The sequence below is a fragment of the Lepisma saccharinum genome, chromosome 12 (assembly GCF_977018435.1).
Source record: "Lepisma saccharinum chromosome 12, izLepSacc3.1, whole genome shotgun sequence".
Taxonomy (NCBI): Eukaryota; Metazoa; Arthropoda; class Insecta; order Zygentoma; family Lepismatidae; genus Lepisma; species Lepisma saccharinum.
In genome coordinates this window covers 21,153,394-21,172,549 of record NC_139240.1, presented here as the reverse complement: position 1 = coordinate 21,172,549, position 19,156 = coordinate 21,153,394, and the positions used below count along the sequence as shown (strand labels likewise).

The window sequence follows — 19,156 nt, the reverse complement described above, 5'->3', positions numbered from 1 at the left end:
AATGAAAAATAAGAGTGTGTAATGCATTAATATACTCAAAACAAGCACTCCCTTCATCTGTGAAACAAATTATTGTTCTGTCGATTTCAGTAGGCACTGCCAACATCCATATACGAACCTATTGCAACAGGTTCCTACAGGGCTGGTGGTAGCAGTGGTCACTGGAATCTATGGAACAAATAATGATTTTTTCCATAAGGTGGGCACTTGTTTTGAGTAGATAAATGTATAAATATTATAAAAATATACCACATGGGTTCAGCTATAATAGAAACAATTGAGAGGTTCAGGAGTAAAACTTGTGCACCCACAAAAGTATGCAACTGAGAAAAATGCAAGTGAAAGTTTGTCCATTGTATTGTGGCTTATATATTCCAATTAAAGGCTACTGAATGGACTTTGTTCACTAATGTGCAGAAACTGAACCCAACGTTATCTTAAATATGAACGGAGTGAGGGTTACCAAGTTTTAATCCCCAGCCACTCAATTCAAAATTCTAACATAGAGACACTGTAGGCCCATTTCCGATTTGCCTTTCTGAGCATAAATAGCACTTGAAAAACAAACAAGAATTACAACAATATGAAATATAGTTTCTGGATTGCTAAGGTATAAGCTTCAACATGAAGTTACGAAATACCATGAGTGAAAGAATTTGAGTTTGAACCTTATGTATGGAATTGATGCTAAATTGCACAATCAGTAACATTTAGAGGTAGAAAAGCAACCTTTGAAATAGCTGCAACAAAAATACAACATAAGTTTCAAATTCAAGTGAGTTTCTCTGCATTTATTTACTACTGCATCTCTTTTCCCAAACTAGGAATAGAATCCATATATTTTAGTTAATATTTTCAAGTATTTCAACTAGCATCTACAATGAACTTCTGCAGGTAAAAGAATAAAACCAAACCAAATTACTTTTATAACTTGTGGTTATATAATCAAAAATTTTAATACAATGTATGCATAAGCAATTGTATTTGTGAAAGTAGTAACTTAAGATTTTTTTCCATTTTGGTCATTATTCCAGTTCCGAGTACGCAAAACATATTGGCAAGAAATGAGTAAAAGCTCAATCATATACCAAATTTTCAGTAACATTGCACATTATTTTTCTGGAAAAAACTTATTCAAAAAGGGTTTATTAAAAATAGAAATAATAACTAATATTTTGTGATTGTATTTCATACTCTCATATGTATATAAATGAAAAAAAAATGAAAAAATCAAACATCATGTGCGGTTTTGTAGACCCATCACGTTAATTACTGCATCGTGGTGGTAGTCGATATATAAACTGCCTGTTTATAGCGCAATACCTACAGTGATCCAAAGAAGGTTAATTACATGCAAACAAACATACCTCTCCTGCTGAATGGTCCAAGTAGGATCCGAATCTTCCTTCTCAAGGCCAAAGTAATGGAAATTGGGGGAAAGGGTGGGCTTCCTCACACGGCTCGTTCTCCGTTGTTGGGTTGGAGACTCGGTCGCATCCTTGCTACTTCCAGCAGGCAACTCGGAAGTGTTCCCCACACCAGAACTAACTTTAGCATTAGCAGAACTCTGCGGTGTATCAGTCTTTGGGCTTCCTTCTCCATTTTCTGTGGAATTTGTGCCGTTAGCGTGGCAAGTTTCGCCTCTGGCAATCTGGTTCTCAAAGTCTTCGCAGTTTTGTTCATCGCCAGCCTCTGAACATATTTCTTCCTTAATCTAGAATTAAAATACTATAGCATTTATACATGCTCAAGGAACAATGTCAGACACAAGAATTCACTAAAGTTCATTTCTTTCTACTACGAAGTGGATGTAAACAAACAAAGTGCACCGCTATTGGTTGGATTCTGGCAGTAGTTCCTCCACAGACCTTTTGCACCCTGTGAATCATTGCATTACACACGTGTGGATGTATATATCGGGTGATTCCCTCGCTAGAGACCCCAAACTTTTGTCTATAAAACTGCCATTTACTTAAAGTTTGTTTTGAAAATGTGTATGCACATACCTTGAACAATGTAAAACAGGATCTAACCCCTCGCAATAGGTTTGGACTCTTCCAGCGACCTTCATTTGTTTTGTTCTGCAACAATACATCTTGGTAGTGTTGGCTCGAATGTATAAGTATACAATATACACAATCTAAGAGCGTGTATTCCTCGTTCGAAAATACTGGCAAACTGGTTCATTTAAAACATGTCAGACTGAATTTTGTGTGAGTCATGTACCTTCAAAGTGTTGTATCCAGAAATTGGTAAGAAACTTAGAGACAACGGGAAGTCTTGTCACACAGCATTCAGGAGGCCGGAAAATGTATGAAGAGACAAAACAGGATGTAAAGGAGTGATTACTGGCATCAACATCAAAATCATTGGAAAGACTTTCCCAAGAAACGAATTCCTATATTCAAAAAGCTTCAAAAAAATCAAAACTATCGCACAATCGCAGCCCTCAAAGAAGCTATACGTCAAGAGATTGAAGCCATTACCGACGCCACTTTAACCCATTAATGCATGGTGTCCGATTGATCGGACGTTGGCGTATTTGCATATTCTGTAACACTGTTTTACTTTAATTGGTTATATTTATCTCATCTAGTTCCTTGGTACCTCTGTGATGCATATGTCACCCCACGAACTTGGAAACATTGTAAATTTCCTGCCAAATTGTAAGGGAGTGAAACATGGAGAGAGAGCTGTATTGCGTGTCTGTGTAACGGGAAAGCTAATTTCAATTCATATGTAGTAGTTGACATTTATCCGAGATGTCTTTTGACAAATATGTGTAAGAAACATTATTAATCAAATATGTAACAATAATTTGTGCATTAGTTTCATCCCTGAGCTGCTATTGCGAGAGAAAATATAGTGTCCGATATATCGGACTCTATGCACTTTGAGCACTTTATGCATATTTTCCATTTTCTGTAAAATTTTCGATACCTTTGATGTTTATACATTGTCAATGTATATATGTGTATGTACGTGTGTGTTTGTGCATTAGTGTGTGTATGTGTGAGTGTTTATGTGTGTGCGCATTAGTGTGTGTGTGTATGTCTGCATGTGTATGCATATATGCGTGTTTATGGATTAGTGTGTGAATGTGGGCATGTTTATGTATTAGTGTGAATGTGTGCGTGTTTGTGCATTAGTGTGTGAATGTGTGTGTATGTGTGCGTGCGCGTGTGTGTGTGTGAGATCAAATTTTGACTACTTTGGAGAATGAAGATGTGGGGGAGGAGGAGGAACAACTCATTTATGTTACACCACCAGTGGATGGCAAGGATATAGACAAAGACAGTGATAAATCTGATGATGAGCATGCGGCCAATCTAAACAATTTTTGGCAAAATACGCTAATGAGCGTTTGTGAGGTGCAAACTAAGATACGAAGTTGTGTTGATTGTGAAGGTTCATCCAGTAATGTAGAGTCTACATCTACCACTACACATGACACTGGTGCTTCAAAAAAAGAATACGTCTTCAGACTAAATCAGGACCCTTGTGGAAGAAAAGTCTACCTTCATTCTAATTACAAACTGAGTGCTGCCCTAATGAACCATCTGAAGAAGCACGAAACAGTGAATCACCATTAGACTTTTATACTTTATTTTTTGATGAGGACATGTTAAATCTTATAACAAATCAATCCAAATTGTATGCTTCGCACAAAAATATTGATCTTGATTTGACAAAAGAAGAACTTCTTGTTGTTCTTGGTGGTCTCTTGTTGTCAGGTTATGCAAAATATTCAAACAAACATATGTTTTGGTCAAAAGAAAAAGATACTTCTTCGATACTTTCTGAAAGCATTCGTTGTGGTTGGTTTGAGACTATTCTGCATAATATTCATTTGAATGACAATACACAAATAGATTAGTCCTATCGTCTGTACAAGATACGACCATATTTGGAGAAACTTTCCTCATCTTTCAAACAGCATGGGGGTGTGGACGAAATGCTTTCCATCGACGAGAGTATGATTCCTTACTACGGGAGGCACTATGCAAAACAGTTCATTAGAGGAGAGCTGATCCGTTTTTGGGTTCAAGAACTGGACAAAAAAGCTCTAGTAGTGGTTACGTGATAGATTTCCAGTTGTTCACAGATACAAACTGATAATGGACGACTGTGTTCTGTACTGTAATAATAATAATTTTCTGTATATTAGTTGATTCATATTCCAAATGTTTCCTTTTGTATTGTTTCTACGAAATATGGGTATGTATTTATGTATGTATGTAAACATACACATGACCAGTGGCAGTGATTAGAGGGGCAGTTGCCTCCCCATTTTTCGTCACTTTTGCACCTGCACTATGATAGACCTTATCTACTAAGGGAAATATACTGTCTTTGCCCCTTACATCTGGCATTAGCACCTTGCCCCCCCCCCCCCAATTTAGAACCTAATATCCGCCACTGCACATGACTGATCTTAAGTGTTTTATTTCCTTTTGGTTACATATTTTCCACAGCAATACTTTTTCCTTGGGATAGCTATTTATAGACAAAACATGAAAGTGGTCATTGTGCACAGTGTCCGATTTATTGGACACACAGAAGTGATCATAGTGCACAGTGTCCGATTTATCGGACGCACTGTATCTCTTACATACATTGTAAAAATAAAAATGTATCGCATATTGTGCCTTACTTGAATTGTACTGATACTAAAACCATGAAAAAAATTTCATGAAAGGGGTTTGTAAACTTTATGCATTAATGGGTTAAGAAAAGTATTCCAGAATTTAGAGACGTGTACAAGAGTGCTTGCATGTGGAGGGACTATTTTCAGCATCAGATATGAGCAGATCCTGTTTTACATTGTTTAAGGTGTGTGCATACAAATTTTCTCTGGAGAAACCGAGGTGTCCATACAAATAAAGCTGCGAAAATGGAATTGGATAGGGCATACATTGAGGAAGGAAAATGAGGCTGTTGACAGAGAGGCACTAGACTGGAACCCACAGGGAAGAAGGAAAAGAGGGAGGCCTAGACAGACGTGGCGAAGATCTGTTCACGATGAGGCCTTGGAGAAAGGAAAGAGCTGGAATGCAGTGAAGAGAATTGCCGTCAGTAGGGCCAGGTGGAGATGCTTTGTTGATGCCCTATGTTCCACAGGGAACAACAGGAATTAAGAAGAATACACATTTTCAATACAAACTTTAAGTAAATGGCAGTTTTATAGGAAAAAGTTTGGGGCCTCTAGCAAGAGAATCATCCTGTACTACAAACACACACACACATGCATTTTATCTAGAACAGTAAAATTAACGCACTAAAAAAGATTGCAGGGAAACTTTTGAGAAAGCTGCTGTGCTTGGTATAAATACAACCAGTGATGGTTAAAATTGTACTGAATGTTACACGAGCATTTTTTTAATGATCCACCTATGCTTCCTTTCCTTTACTTCACACACCCAACATGCAAGGATTTCAGGAATCTGAATTACCCAGCTTGTAAAAGAAAAATGCCACATGTATACACTGTCAACTACTTTGAAGAAGGAATTTGTAGAGGGCGGGGCCACAAGCTTTTGGAGTTTTCAAACATGAAAAAATAACAGGTGGAAACACTACTTTTCCTGGTAACGTTTCCTTTATAGCTTTCCTTAACCTCTGCAAAATGGTCGGTTATTGTCTGGTGGTTCTCATGATTTTGCTTAGTGTTGTATTGGGTGTATCGTTGTTTTCTAATGATAGTTTGCAAAATATTATCAGCTGCCATGATTATTTAGAGCCTAATGATAATATCACTTTTTACAGTAGAACGTGATTAGTATTTTGTATATTTTTCTACACAAAACATTTGCTATTTTTACCTACAAAAGTTACTGAGTCTTAAAGTAACAGAAATTTAATGTTTATAAATGCTAAGAGCCCTAAACTTGGCATACCTAACCTAACAACGAAACCATTTAAAGTTCAAATCACCAACCCTGAGACCTTCTGTAAACAAAACCACGTGCATGCAGAAAGCATTGCAAACTCATAGAAGTAAAATATTAAACACGAAAATCCAGCGTTGTTACAGGATTCATTACGTAAGGTAAAACAACCGGCAATTTGTAGTAAGGGATACGCTGCCGCAAATGACGTCTCACTTTAAACCCAATGCTCTTTCTTTTGTAATTATTGCTTCACCTTTATGGTTAACTCTTTGCACCAGTAATCATTTCCCATACATTTCGCTTCTTTATTGCATGCGAATTGAATATATTTTACTTGCATTTCTTTAGACAAAATGATATAACATGGTAATGTATATTTCTAAGGTTTGATATAGATAGGAGTGTATTTGAAATTTGGTTGTAGATTTTATGTAAATTGTATCTTATGTAAATAAAATATATAATGGGCATAAACAGCCATATGCAATGCTGTTAAGTCCAATAAATATATTGATGATGATGATCAAAACAAGACAAAGAAAGTTTGTAAATTTATTGTGGTTGGAAACTTTGACAAGCATCCTATTAACGATTTTTGTTCCACAAAATATAGTGCACTTCGTAAAATGTGAACAGCAAGGAAGTAGTGTCACTTTCAACATGGCAAGTTCTATGCATGCGGGAAGGTCTCCATGTTCAGTGATACATTGAATCGGTGAGACGGTTTGTTTACAGAAGGTCTCAGGGTTGGTAATTTACACTTTAGTAGCATAATCTTTCGCACCCAACACAGACAGAGTAAATGGCAGAAGCAGTCTGTATTGAAGGCAATAGTAAACAAGTAGCTGCTAGCAAACACAGAATCATACAGAAATGTACGGGAAGGAAAAAACCTTCTCCAGAAAACATGCAGTAACACAATCTGAAATATGACAAATAGAAATCGAACCATGTAAAAAATGCTTGTGTACCATGATTATTTTGTAATCAACCAATCGGAACTTGGAACATCTTGACTTTTACACCTTTGCCAAACTGTACCACTTGATAAACAGGAAAAATTAGAAAGTAAAAGGCAGAACAAACCTCAATAGTTTCCAATCCATCCTTTCCTACTACCCTTGATGCTTTGACATAGCTTCGCAAGGTGTCTTCGGCAAGCAAACACGATACTTTGAAAGAGTAAAAGGTGTCGAGTTTCTGGATGCAGCGGTGACAGATGAAATTTGGAAGATCATCATCTCTGGAAACCTAAAAAAATAAGAATGATAAATGATAAGACAGGATCCAATATTTTGAAGTGCACAGTAGTGCCTTGATCAGAATTAACAACCATGAAAAATCGAACTAAATTACAATTAATGTGAAGGATATTCTCACTACAGGCAAAATTTCAATATGAGGGCCCATTAAAGGCTAACATACTGTCTATAAAGTTAACTTAAATTTTAATGAAAATCTGCATTCAGGGTACGTAATCAAACTCAAGTTGTTGTTTTTTCCTGTGCTTAGCAGACACCACAAAGTACTTCATCATTCTATGAAATCAGTTCATTACGAATAATTGGTTCTGTATGTTTAATGATTGTTTGCAAGTCATGTAGGAGGTCTATAAAGGTCTTTAGATACTGGAAACGGTTGTGGGAGTAAGTTAGAACCTTAGAAAGACCAATGACCACACTTAAAAACTTCACCAATTATTATTTACCAGACAAATTATGATTTAAAATTGTAGCTTATGCAAGCAAGCATTCTTAGTTTTATGTTAAATGCGACATGAGTTTTAGCAATTTTCATGTGAAGCTCAAAGGGGGTTTCATGCTTGAGAACAAATTTTACATGATCAAATATTTAAAACATTTAGGGATGTTGTTTTAATGCTAGGAGCCCTAACCTGACCCACCTAAGCTAACAACAAAATATCTCCTCACAACCCATACATGAGAAATAGATAGCACCAGTAGTCCATATCCAAGGTAAACGAATGGCTGCTTGCAAACAAAGAATCAAGTAGGAGTATATCGAAGGGAAAACTCCTACTCTAGTAAGTAATCACTAAGAATCTGAAGTACCGGGTTTTCGTAAATGATTGTCGGGGTTTCCTCATTGTTGTAACCGATTTGAGTGAATGACACGGTGAACACAAATGCACGATATTCTTGAGAAACTCAACAAGTTTTGTTCCTTATTTGTTTCATAGACCTCTGTTTCCAGATTCTGCCGCTAGGCGGCAGTTTTCCAAAATGGCGGATATTGCTAGCGAGAAGGCGTTCTGTGTCCTTGAATATCACGCAACGAGGTCCGTTACAGTTGTGCAATGACATTTTCGTGCGTGATATCGGAAAGATGCACCGTCAGACAATTCGATTAGAAGGTGGTATGCACAGTTCAACGAAAAAGGTTGCATTTGCAAAGGAAAAAGCAGTGGTCGACCATCATTGTCGGAACATGATGTGGAGCGAGTTCGTGAAACCCATCTACGGAGCCCAAAGAAATCGATTCCTGCTGGATCCAAGGAACTAAACATTCCGAAGACAACATTATGGAGTGTTCTACGAAAACGGCTCAACATGAAACCATACCGCCTAAGTCTGCATCAAAAGCTAACACTTAACGACCGTCGTGTACGGGAAACGTTCGCCAGCGATATGCAAAATCTCATGACTGACGATGACAATTTCATCGAGAATTTCGTTTCCACTGACGAGGCGACATTCCACCTAAGTGGAAAAGTAAACACACACAATGTGCGCATATGGGGAACGGAAAATCCTCATCAGTTTGTTGAATTGGTTCGGGACTCGCCTAAAGTGAATGTTTTTTGTGCTGTGTCACGAGAAAAGGTGTACGGTCCATTCTTCTTCATGGAGAAAACAGTTACCGGATTGACATTCCTGGATATGTTGAATGAGTGGCTATTTCCTCAAGTGGAAGAAGATTCTAACACCTTCATCATTCAATTGGATGGAGCCCCACCTCATTTCCACTGTGAAGTGCGATCATTGCTCAACAGAAAATTACCAAAACGTTGGATTGGGCGCGGGAGTGATGAGGATGAAAACCTTTTATCATGGCCGCCTCGTTCTCCTGACCTTTCTCCTTGCGATTTTTTTCTCTGGGGATACGTAAAGGATACCGTTTACTATCCTCCATTACCCACTACCATCGAGGAACTGAAAACACGCATAACGAATTCCATCAACAGTGTTACACGTGATATGCTATCCCGAGTGTGGCAGGAAATGGACTATCGCTTAGATATCTGCAGGATATCGCGAGGCGAGCACATGGAACATTTGTGACTTTGTCATAAAAACTTGGTGAGTTTTCTAACATTTTGCAAAAAATTGCATGTGTCTACCTTTATTACGTAAAGTACAGTGCTTGTTTGTAACCCCGACAATCATTTACGAAAACCCTGTATGTGTATGACAGAATTAGAAATCGAACGATGTAAAAAAATACCTGTGCACCATGATATATTCAGAATTAAACAATCTGAACTTGGGCTGAATATTTTAATCCAATCGCTTGTGCAGAACACGTGAATGTCACATGCGTAATGCTGGAATACTCTAGTCTGCAACTATGCACAACACCATCAACTCTTCTGACTGGTCAATGAGATGCTGTGAATATGGTGCTGAAATCTTTGCATTGTCTACCAGTAGTCACAAGAGAGAGAGAGAGAGACAGAGAGAGACTTGTTCAGCTCTTTGGCCTGAAGTAACTATAATGAGGTTTATGTTAGATAGTTTTTTCAAGTTATAACTTTTGTTTATTACTAGGGCCCAGATAGTTATGCACTTTGCACATGCAAAAATGAATCATATATATAAACTTCTCGCATATTTTAGAGCCAACAACAACTACTAAATAATAATTGTAATTGTAACAACCACTACTAAAATTGTATTTTACAGTTGTGCGTTGAACATACTGTCTTCCTATTTCCTTCAATCATTGCAGTATATTCTACACTCAACAACTACTATTTTTGAAAGAGAAATGACAACAATACAAAGGACAGTTTATAGATGATTGGCGTGTCTGATACGGTTGCATTAAAATACTGTCCAACTGTATCTTGTGAAGTAGAACGAGGTGTTTCAGAGTATAAAAATATTCTTGCCAAAAACAGAAGAGTTTCAAGGTTGAAAATTTGAGTTATCGTATTGTAATCAAGTGCAATCATGATCTGTTAGTAATGTATTTTTTTTCTCTAATTCATAAAACAGCAGTGTAAAGTAAACAAGAGTGTATGGAAGAATTGAGAACTTCAACTTTTACATTTATTACATGGTAAAATCACATGAGCTGAAGACATAACTATCTCCACACATGTACAATTTTTGCAGTAACTGTAAAACATTTTTAAAAAAGATAAGGTATCTTTCTGAAGTGCATATTTACTTGCATATTTTGCACCTTATTAGTGCATATTTTAAGTGCATAACTATCCGAGCCCTACTTATCACTGTGATAACTTTACCACAAGGGCTCAGAAGTTGAAAAACCATCATCTTTTCTGAGCCTTGAAGACATTGCTAAACCTCATAGTAGTCTGTTTCCAGCCTTTTTTACCTTTAGGTCATTTTTAAGTATTTGTGCCATTTTTGGTGCATTTATTAGTATCCTTTTGCTGCATCTCTGTTTTTTCAAGAATTTTAAATGTATGTAGCATAACTTACACATTTAAATCCTTAAAATGGTATATTTAGCAAGTACACCATTATTTATTTATTTATTTATTTATTTGAGAAAATTTCAGATACAGCACAGGTGACCATTTTACACTGAAATTGTCAACAATGAGAAAGCAATAATTATAATAAGCATAAAAATAAAAAATAAAATAAAATAAATAAATAAAAATAAATAAGAAATAATTAAAAGTAACAAAACAACATAAAAGTGAATAGCAAATGAACAAAAAAATAAGTAAGAGATGGCACTATGTGATATTAATTACAAGTATTTCTTCTGATAGAAGACCAAAAGGCAAACTCGGAGGAAAATATATCAATACTTGAGGGGAGATCATTGTATTGCGCTGCAAGTCTATAAAAGAGAGATCTTTTTTGAATTTCTAGTCTAGGTTTTTTAGTATAAAATAACCTTGTATTGCGAGTTGTGCGCATAGGTACTCTAAAGTGGAATTCCTCAAGGAGTGTGTTGCAGCGGATTTTGCCATTCACAATTTTGTATAAGTAACTGAAATCATTCTGCAAACGTCGCTGATAAGCAGTTTGTAAGTTTAGAAAAGACAAGAGATGCGGAGATGAAAAATTGCGTAATGAGGGAACCCTGTGACGGACTATAGCTAGGAAGAAGTTAAAGACTGAATCAAATCTGGAGAGGTGAGTGGGACATGCCATGGACCAGACGGGAGAGCAGTATTCTATTATTGGGGAGATGAATGATTTGAAGTACAAAGTGAGGGCTGAGATGTCACTAATTTATGTGAAACGGTAGAGTAAACCTAAGAGACGCATGGCCTTTTTTGTGGTGCATAAAATATGTTCCTCAAATGTGAGCTTTTGGTCGAAAACAATGCCTAGGTCCTTGTGAGAGCATTTATTGAGGACCATTAATCGTAAATATGGCCAATGCAAAAATACAATACTAGGGGAGAGTGGGGGAATAAGAAACACATGGGGTAATAGGAAACATGAAAAATTAACATAGCCAACTATTTTAAATTTCTAGCATTGATATTTTTTTCTTGCATAGTTGGTAACCCAATGTACCCAGAAAAAAATAATGAGCTCAATTGTGCAATAAAACGAGCACACAAAAATTATAAAATAAGTGACAAATTTTTTAGGGGTAATAAGGAACAAGCTGTGTATTTTAATGCATTCTATCTATTAAACTGGCTGGAGTAAAAAGATACACTCAACATATGTATCTTATTTACCCATAAAATTTTGGTGCATAATTTTTTTAATAGATTTTACTACAAAGGAATGAAAATGCTAGAAAATAAATGTAATGGCAAAAGTTTTGATACAGCTCTATATTTTCAAAGCAAAAGCAACTGACATCTTCAAATGCTTATTTCTAATAGGTTTTATGGTAAATGATCAAAGTAAATCATATTTGCGACTTTATAATGTCCTTTTTCTTCTCTGCATATAGTGTTTTCATTCTAACTAGGTCTGAGCGGCTTAAAGTAAATGGTCCGTTTCCATTTAAAGATATAAGGCCAGACAAGATAAAGTCTTTATGTACACTTTGTATGTTGTCATAAGAAGGCCAATTAAAAGTACCCAAAGATTATTTGAGGAACTTGATTATGCAGCTGTCTTCTTGAACTTTAGTAACTCGTCCCACATACCAGCTGATGCCATAGTAAATGGCATAATAGTATCTGTTTCACTATCTTCTTGATCTTCACGAGATGACTTCTGCTTGCCATGATGAGAAATCAAAGTGTTATTGATTATTGCCCAAAGCAAGGGATAATATACATCATGTATCTTATTAGCTCACTTGCTTTTCATATTTGGGGTAATAAGATACAGTAGACTCGTGATTATCCGAGCTAATTGGGACCGAGACTACCTCGGATACGGAACAACTCTTGATATAATGTGCTAATAGGTCGTAAATGACGAAACAACACTTAAAACTATATAGTAATTATTTATTACTAGTACAACATAAATGAGAGGATTACTTTTTCAAAAAGTCTTTCATATTTTTTGGATTAACCTCTTTCCTCTGTTCGACACTGCGATGTAACGCCAACGCTGTAGGGAGAGTAGATCAAGCAGCATAGACTCTTCTTGCTATTCAATGTAGGATATATCAGCTTTGATCGCCTTCAGTCCCTCAGAATGCGATATTTTTAGGGTCCTCTCATCAATGCCATGCTCCTCGTTATTTTCTTCAGGATTGATGACCATATCAACAATACTGTCATCAGTCAGCTCCATTTGTAGATCTTGGTTACACCACTCGAGGACGTCTTCATTTTCGATTGGCGTTTCCACTGGTAGCTCATTAGCTGGCTGGACGAGTTGAGAGACATTTTCATTGTCCGATCCCCGCAAAGTTTTGTAGGATTTCTCCAAGTTCATGATATGATAGTACCGAGTGATGACTAAAAGTATATACAGGAGTGCTTTGAAAATAGGCCAATTCTGGGGATTTGCATGTTTGATTCATTGATGAGATGATTACTACAGCTGCGGAAAAAGACAAATGCATTCTCAATATTGATTAACAATTTAATATTATTTCACAATGCATGAATGCTTCACTGTAAGAAAGTATAAGAAAACACATAAAACGGTAAGAATGAGAGAGAGAAAGGTTAATCTGTAATATTTAAAAAATAAGCACAAGGAGGAACAGAAAAAGATATAAATGAAAAGGGAAATACATAAGAAGGGAAGAATTCCATGGCGGAGTGGTTGAATGCTAGGCTAGGATGCCTGAGATTGAATCCCAGCCTGGGCATGGATTTCTTTGTGAGTATCCATTCATGAATTTAATCATTTCATCACTCACATTCATTGTTGCAATTAGCCAAAAGTGACGTTAAATAATAAAAATTAAATCAAATTAAGACGAAAACAGATGAAAGAGAATTGGATAATATTTAAGGAGACATGTATGCAGCATGACTTTTCGTTTGCCAAAGAAGAGGGGGGTGTAATTGACCCTGTGCTATTTTAGTTATAGCTGCAATCCTACCCTGTACACATCCATAGATGTCCTGCTTTTACGTTTCAGAAAATCTGGTCACCCTAGATTCAACTGTATTTTCACCAGGAGCTGTGAATAGCAGAAAGTGTTGAAGACCACAAATCTCACAATCAGGAATTGGAAGTACAGTGTGTTCATTTTGGCTCTGGGTCGAGATAGCGTGTGACTGCAGACAACGTGAATGATGGCATTTTCGACCTGTGACGTCCAGCTTACGTTTACGCACATATCTTTAATATGCATCTTTAGCATAACGAGTAACACCCTGTGTTATAAGAGTTGTTCAAACTGGTGGCCAACTGCATTCACACATTGCCAGCATCTTTTGATGAAATTTTGATTAACATATTTGTTCTGTTTGCAAGTTGTTCTCTTGCCATTGTTAACCCGGCAGGATGTCGCTGGGTAAAAAATACCCACATGAAAAATTACTTCTTAAGTAAGAATTTTAATTCTTCTAAAGCATGTAATTTGTAATATCTTTCTTTGATTAATATACTTTTATTAATTTTGAACATTTGAATTGAATCACACAATTGATAAAAGAAAATAACATGTTGAAGTACCAAACTGAAATGTATGAGTGTGCACTGGGTGAAATTTATCCAGGTAAAGTTTCTACTCTACAGCCCTGCAAACTGAACTAACGAACTGACAGTCGATTCAACTCGGAAGAGTTTATTGGAAAGGTCAGACAATAATCAGAAGTTATTAAAAAATATATTTCTTAATTTTTACCCACACGTGCATCCTCTCGGGTTAAACACTAGATGCAAGTTGTCAGTGCAGTTACAGTGTTGTAATTTTTGATCATTCTGTGAAAGAAAATGCCATCGCTTTGATATGAAAAGTTGATTGTTTAGGCACCGGAAGAGGGCACAAAGCAATCTGAAACTTGCAGGCGAAATTGTTGCTTGCTTATCAGTCTAGTTCTGTTTCTTTTAGCGAGGCAGTGTAATTTCTTTGTGAGTGGGTGTGTGCGCATTTGTCCTAGTCTCATAGATCACATCACTGTTCGTTCTTTTCTGTGTAATTTCAGTGTGTGTTTAATAAGATTGTGAGACCATTGAAATGCCAGCCGAATAGTTCATTAGAACAAAGAATTTTTATGTATGACACTTCAGCTTAAACCGAATTATGTCAACATGTTCGTGGGCAATTTTCACAGAAATTCCCTGGCATTGCCGCTCCACGTAGAGAAATAGTTAGGCAACTTGTTCTGAGATTAAGAGAAACAAAAACTTAACAAGATTTACAGAAGAACTTTTGGGCGTCAATTAATCAGTTTCATCAAAAGATGCTAGGAATGTGTAAATGCAGTTGGCCACCACTTTGAACAACTCTTATGAGACTAGTTAGTACTCGTTATGCTATATAAATATAATTGCCTGCATGCTAGGCTATGAATATATGTGCATAAAAATAAGCGGGATGTCACGGGTTGAAATTGCTGGCACTCGCGCCGTCTGCAGTCATGTGCTATCTCGGCCCAGCGACAAAATGAACGGACTGCATTTACAGCAGATTTTAATGCTAATAGCACTAAACCTGACCTGCCTAACTGAACAATGAAACCATTTAGGCATGTAATCCCTGTCCATACCTACACCAAGTGACGTATCAGCAGTAGCTGTCCATGTCGGAACTCGCTGCGCTATTTTCAAATCCCATGGTGTGCAGAACAAAAAGTACTTGTCAGCCGCACAAAAATAAGTGCAAACCAACATAAGTTTGATACATGGCAACAACTAAAGAATGCATGCATCCATGTAAGCCCACTCCCGATTAGCCTAACTGTGCATAAAGTGGACTTAAACTCTCATTGGCAGTAGTACATGAGTTACTGCTAAGGAGTTAAGGTAAAATTTTGATCTTCGGGAAACGTATTTCTTCAATTTAAGAGGATAAAGTACTTACCAAACTGAGTTTCTGTAGACTTTTGATAGGTCGTGGAAGTGTTTTTCCCATCATTCAATTTATTTGGCCGGTAAATCATGTATTTTTCATGATTAATGTCTCTCCGATGCACAAAAGCTTCTCTATGTCCTTCCACTACGTGAACCAACTGTTGCGTGCGTTTGATGATATAACCCCTAGTTAGTGTTTCCAACCACGCAGTTCTTTTGCAAGAACATGACAACTATGTTTGCCTAACATAACCTTGCCGTGCATGGTTCGTGGGGCTATTTGTGAATGGTGTGTGGCGAAAGTAGATATTTTTCGGTGAAGAAGGTTGGAAACACTGCATACCCATTGATGATAGACAACGCTAGTCAAGATTGCAAGCGAAAAACAAACGAACAATAATTACTCGATATGTGGAAAATTGAAATTGTTTTCATGAATAAAGCAAAATTCCACCTTCACGAATCCTTAGCAATGCAAAATACATAAGTACAAATGTGAAAAATAACAAAATAAACAAATTTGAGACGTTTCGTGGAGATTGAAATTTTAATAAATCGTGTTGTTAAAAAATTAATACAGAACTTTTTACAGCCGTACAAAAATCAAAAAACACAGTTACAGTTTAGATCGTTTTATATTCTTTTCAAATTCTCCCAGCAGAAAGACTAATTATCATAGATGTTTTGCAATCATTGTAACACAAAATATGCACCTACCTTAACTCTTTCGCTGCGGAATTCTCTGACACACAATATCCCTTGGCTGCGTAATTAAATTTGAAAATATATTTTTTTATAAAAAAATAGTTTTCACAATTACATTGTATTATATATGAGAGAGAACTTACAAAAGTCTTTATTTGCACTGGAAAACCATTCTGTAGTCCCTGGTGGTATGATATTTTGAAAAATTTTGAAATTTTGAAGAAAAAAAAAATTTTTTTAGAAACAATAATTTAACAAACATTTTTTTAGAAACAATAATTTTACACAATTAAATTGCAAAATATGTTATAGAGAACTTACAAAAGTCATTCCTTGCACTGGAAAACCATGCTGTAGTCCCTGGTGGTATGATATTTTGAAAAATTTTGAAAAAAACAAAACAAAAAATAACCACTTTTTTAGAAAGAATAATTTTACAAAATTACATTGCAAAATATGTTATAAAGAACTTGCAAAAGTCATTCCTTGCACTGGCAAACCATTCTGTAGTCCCTGGTGGTATGATATTTTGAAATTCCCGCACCTAGATCAATGCTGTCTTGCACTCTGCTCCATGATGTTACGGACAGAGGTACAAATTTTTCATTAGACACTACACAATCACTGTCACCACTTGAAGTCTCATAACAACTGTCGCCTATTATCGTCGCAACTTAATTCACCTTCTGATTCTGAGTCGGCAAATAACAGTTTAGTAACATCATTATCAGACAAGTGTTGAAGACTTGACGAAGCCATGTTGTTTACATTCGAACATGCATTTGAAACTGACATGTCAGAGCACTCAACGCTCGTATGTCAAAGAATTCTAAACGGAAGCGTAATTAGCGACATCATACGGATAAAAACAAAACTACAAATTCAAATAGTTCAAAATAGTATCAACAGATGTCAGAAGGCTACTAAAAGCGACATACTTCGGAAATGTAACACCCGCAGCAAATGGAAGTGTGAACACACAATAATGCGACTTCCGCGGAGCAAGGCACCTGGCTAAGAGAACTAAACCTGACCCGCCTAACCTCACTACGCAGCAATCGAGCGTATTGTGCTCTCGTGCAGAAAGCAAATGGCGGCAGCGGCAATAGCACGTTGGAAATAGATTTTCGTGGAAAACCACACGAACCATCACGGGGATGAGGTATGCCTATTAGGTTACGTTAGCACTCCTTTTGTTCAATTTAGCATATATGGACAACATCTGCTTGTAGCAGCAATAGCACGTTGGAAATAGATTTTCGTAGAAAACCACATGCATTCGCATTAAAATGTACTTTCTCCTGTAAATTTGAAGAAATCCGTCTCCGGTATAGTAAAGTGTTACCCTAACTACGAAAGTATTTAGGGTTACTATAAAAATGCTAAGGGAACCTGACCCGCCTAACCTAACTGCGAAAGCATGTATTGGGAAGTGAAAAACCAGTGTCACGCAGTAAGTAATCGCTAAAACTCCGCAGTATCTGTTAACAGACGTAAATCGAAATATAACCATGTAAAAATTGCATGCGTAGCATGATGAAATCGCAATAAAACAAAAGGAACTTGGGCCATTATTGTTACCGAGAGAAGAATGATAAAGCTACACTAATAGTATGGACTACTTAGTAACAATAAAAATGTAATTTATATCCATAATATTCTAATTAGTAATAATCATCAGATAAGTTCCTCCTACGTGAAATGTTACAACCAAGTCCAGTTTTATTTAAATAAAATGATAGCTACGATTTTCTTACAAAAAATATTTTAAATTCTTAAATTATAAAACTGCAATGTAATATACTATACCTGCACAGACAAACAGGACCGTATTTTGACTGGAAGTTGACGTCTTTCTCCTTCTGCCTTGAAGATGTTTAATTTGCTTTTCTTTTTATTTGCACACAAACGACATAGTTCACGGAAATCATCTCTCATAATTAAAGTCATGTTTACACCGAATCCTATAAACTCTGCACTTTGGGAAAAAGTAATATTATTTTTTTTTTTTTTACAAGTACTTAAAACCAAAATTAGGCTTCTTCTTCCACACACGCTGTAACAACAGTCGGCATCGCACTCTTGCAACAGTGTTGTTCACTCATATTTTGAATTATCTCCAAACATCAGACTTTATCCCCGCCTTTCTAAATAGTTTCCAAACAATTCATTATTTCTCATTTCTTATGAATAAAATGAGTATATTGTGTTCAACAAATGAGAGAAAATAATATTACAAATAGTTCTTTTTAATTGTACATTAGATTATAGATTGCCACCGGGGGAACAGGGATGGGCACACACCCTACTGTGAAATACCCTCAACATTTCCAACGAAATAGCCCACATCAAGAATTTGAAGATAGTGTGGAGTAAACTACTACGAAAGTATTTCGCAAATTATGATACGTAATTTTTAAATTTAATTTTTGTTTAAATGTGAGCGTCTCAAGGGAAGTATGCCTCCATACATTTTTCTTGGAGAGAGGGGCGTCGTCACTGGCCAGCTGAAAAATTCTGGATAAATACTTGCGTATGTTGCTTGTGAAACATTTCTATATATGTGAAATATGTAAGAACATAGGTGTAATTTGATGGGGGTAAGGGGGAGCACTTGCCCTCCAAAATATTTAGGTTTATTAAAATGTACAAGTTAAGAGTACTTTTCTTAAAATATTGTGACTTCAGGAGCAAACTAATAGAGAGTAATATTTGTGATTTTGCAAATGTAACAGTTATTTAGCAAATAATACTGGACGCTATTTTTATGGGGTTCGATTCTCCCCGCCGCACAAAGTTAAGCCCCAAGTGCGATTATGTCCCTTCAATGTTAGGCCCCAAGTTACACCCAAGAAGTTATGAATTTTTGTTGAGGTCGCCACCACGAGAGTGACTATGAGTTGAGATGGAGTGCAAATACTTTTTGGGAGGCCAGAC

At 36.4% G+C, this 19,156-nt stretch overlaps 1 protein-coding gene across 1 annotated transcript in view; it reads right to left on the bottom strand.

The window, feature by feature from the left end:
* Positions 1–18,293, bottom strand: part of LOC145996600 (uncharacterized) — a 33,515-nt gene extending 15,222 nt beyond the window's left edge. The window contains exons 1-3 of the mRNA XM_083133165.1: positions 18,029–18,293; positions 6,978–7,142; positions 1,368–1,714 (exon numbers count right to left, since the gene is read on the bottom strand). Of these exons, the coding sequence (XP_082989291.1) occupies positions 1,368–1,714; positions 6,978–7,142; positions 18,029–18,169 (653 nt within the window). The 5' untranslated portion in view covers positions 18,170–18,293. The remainder of the gene's footprint in view (positions 1–1,367; positions 1,715–6,977; positions 7,143–18,028) is intronic.
* Positions 18,294–19,156: the final 863 nt, after the last annotated feature.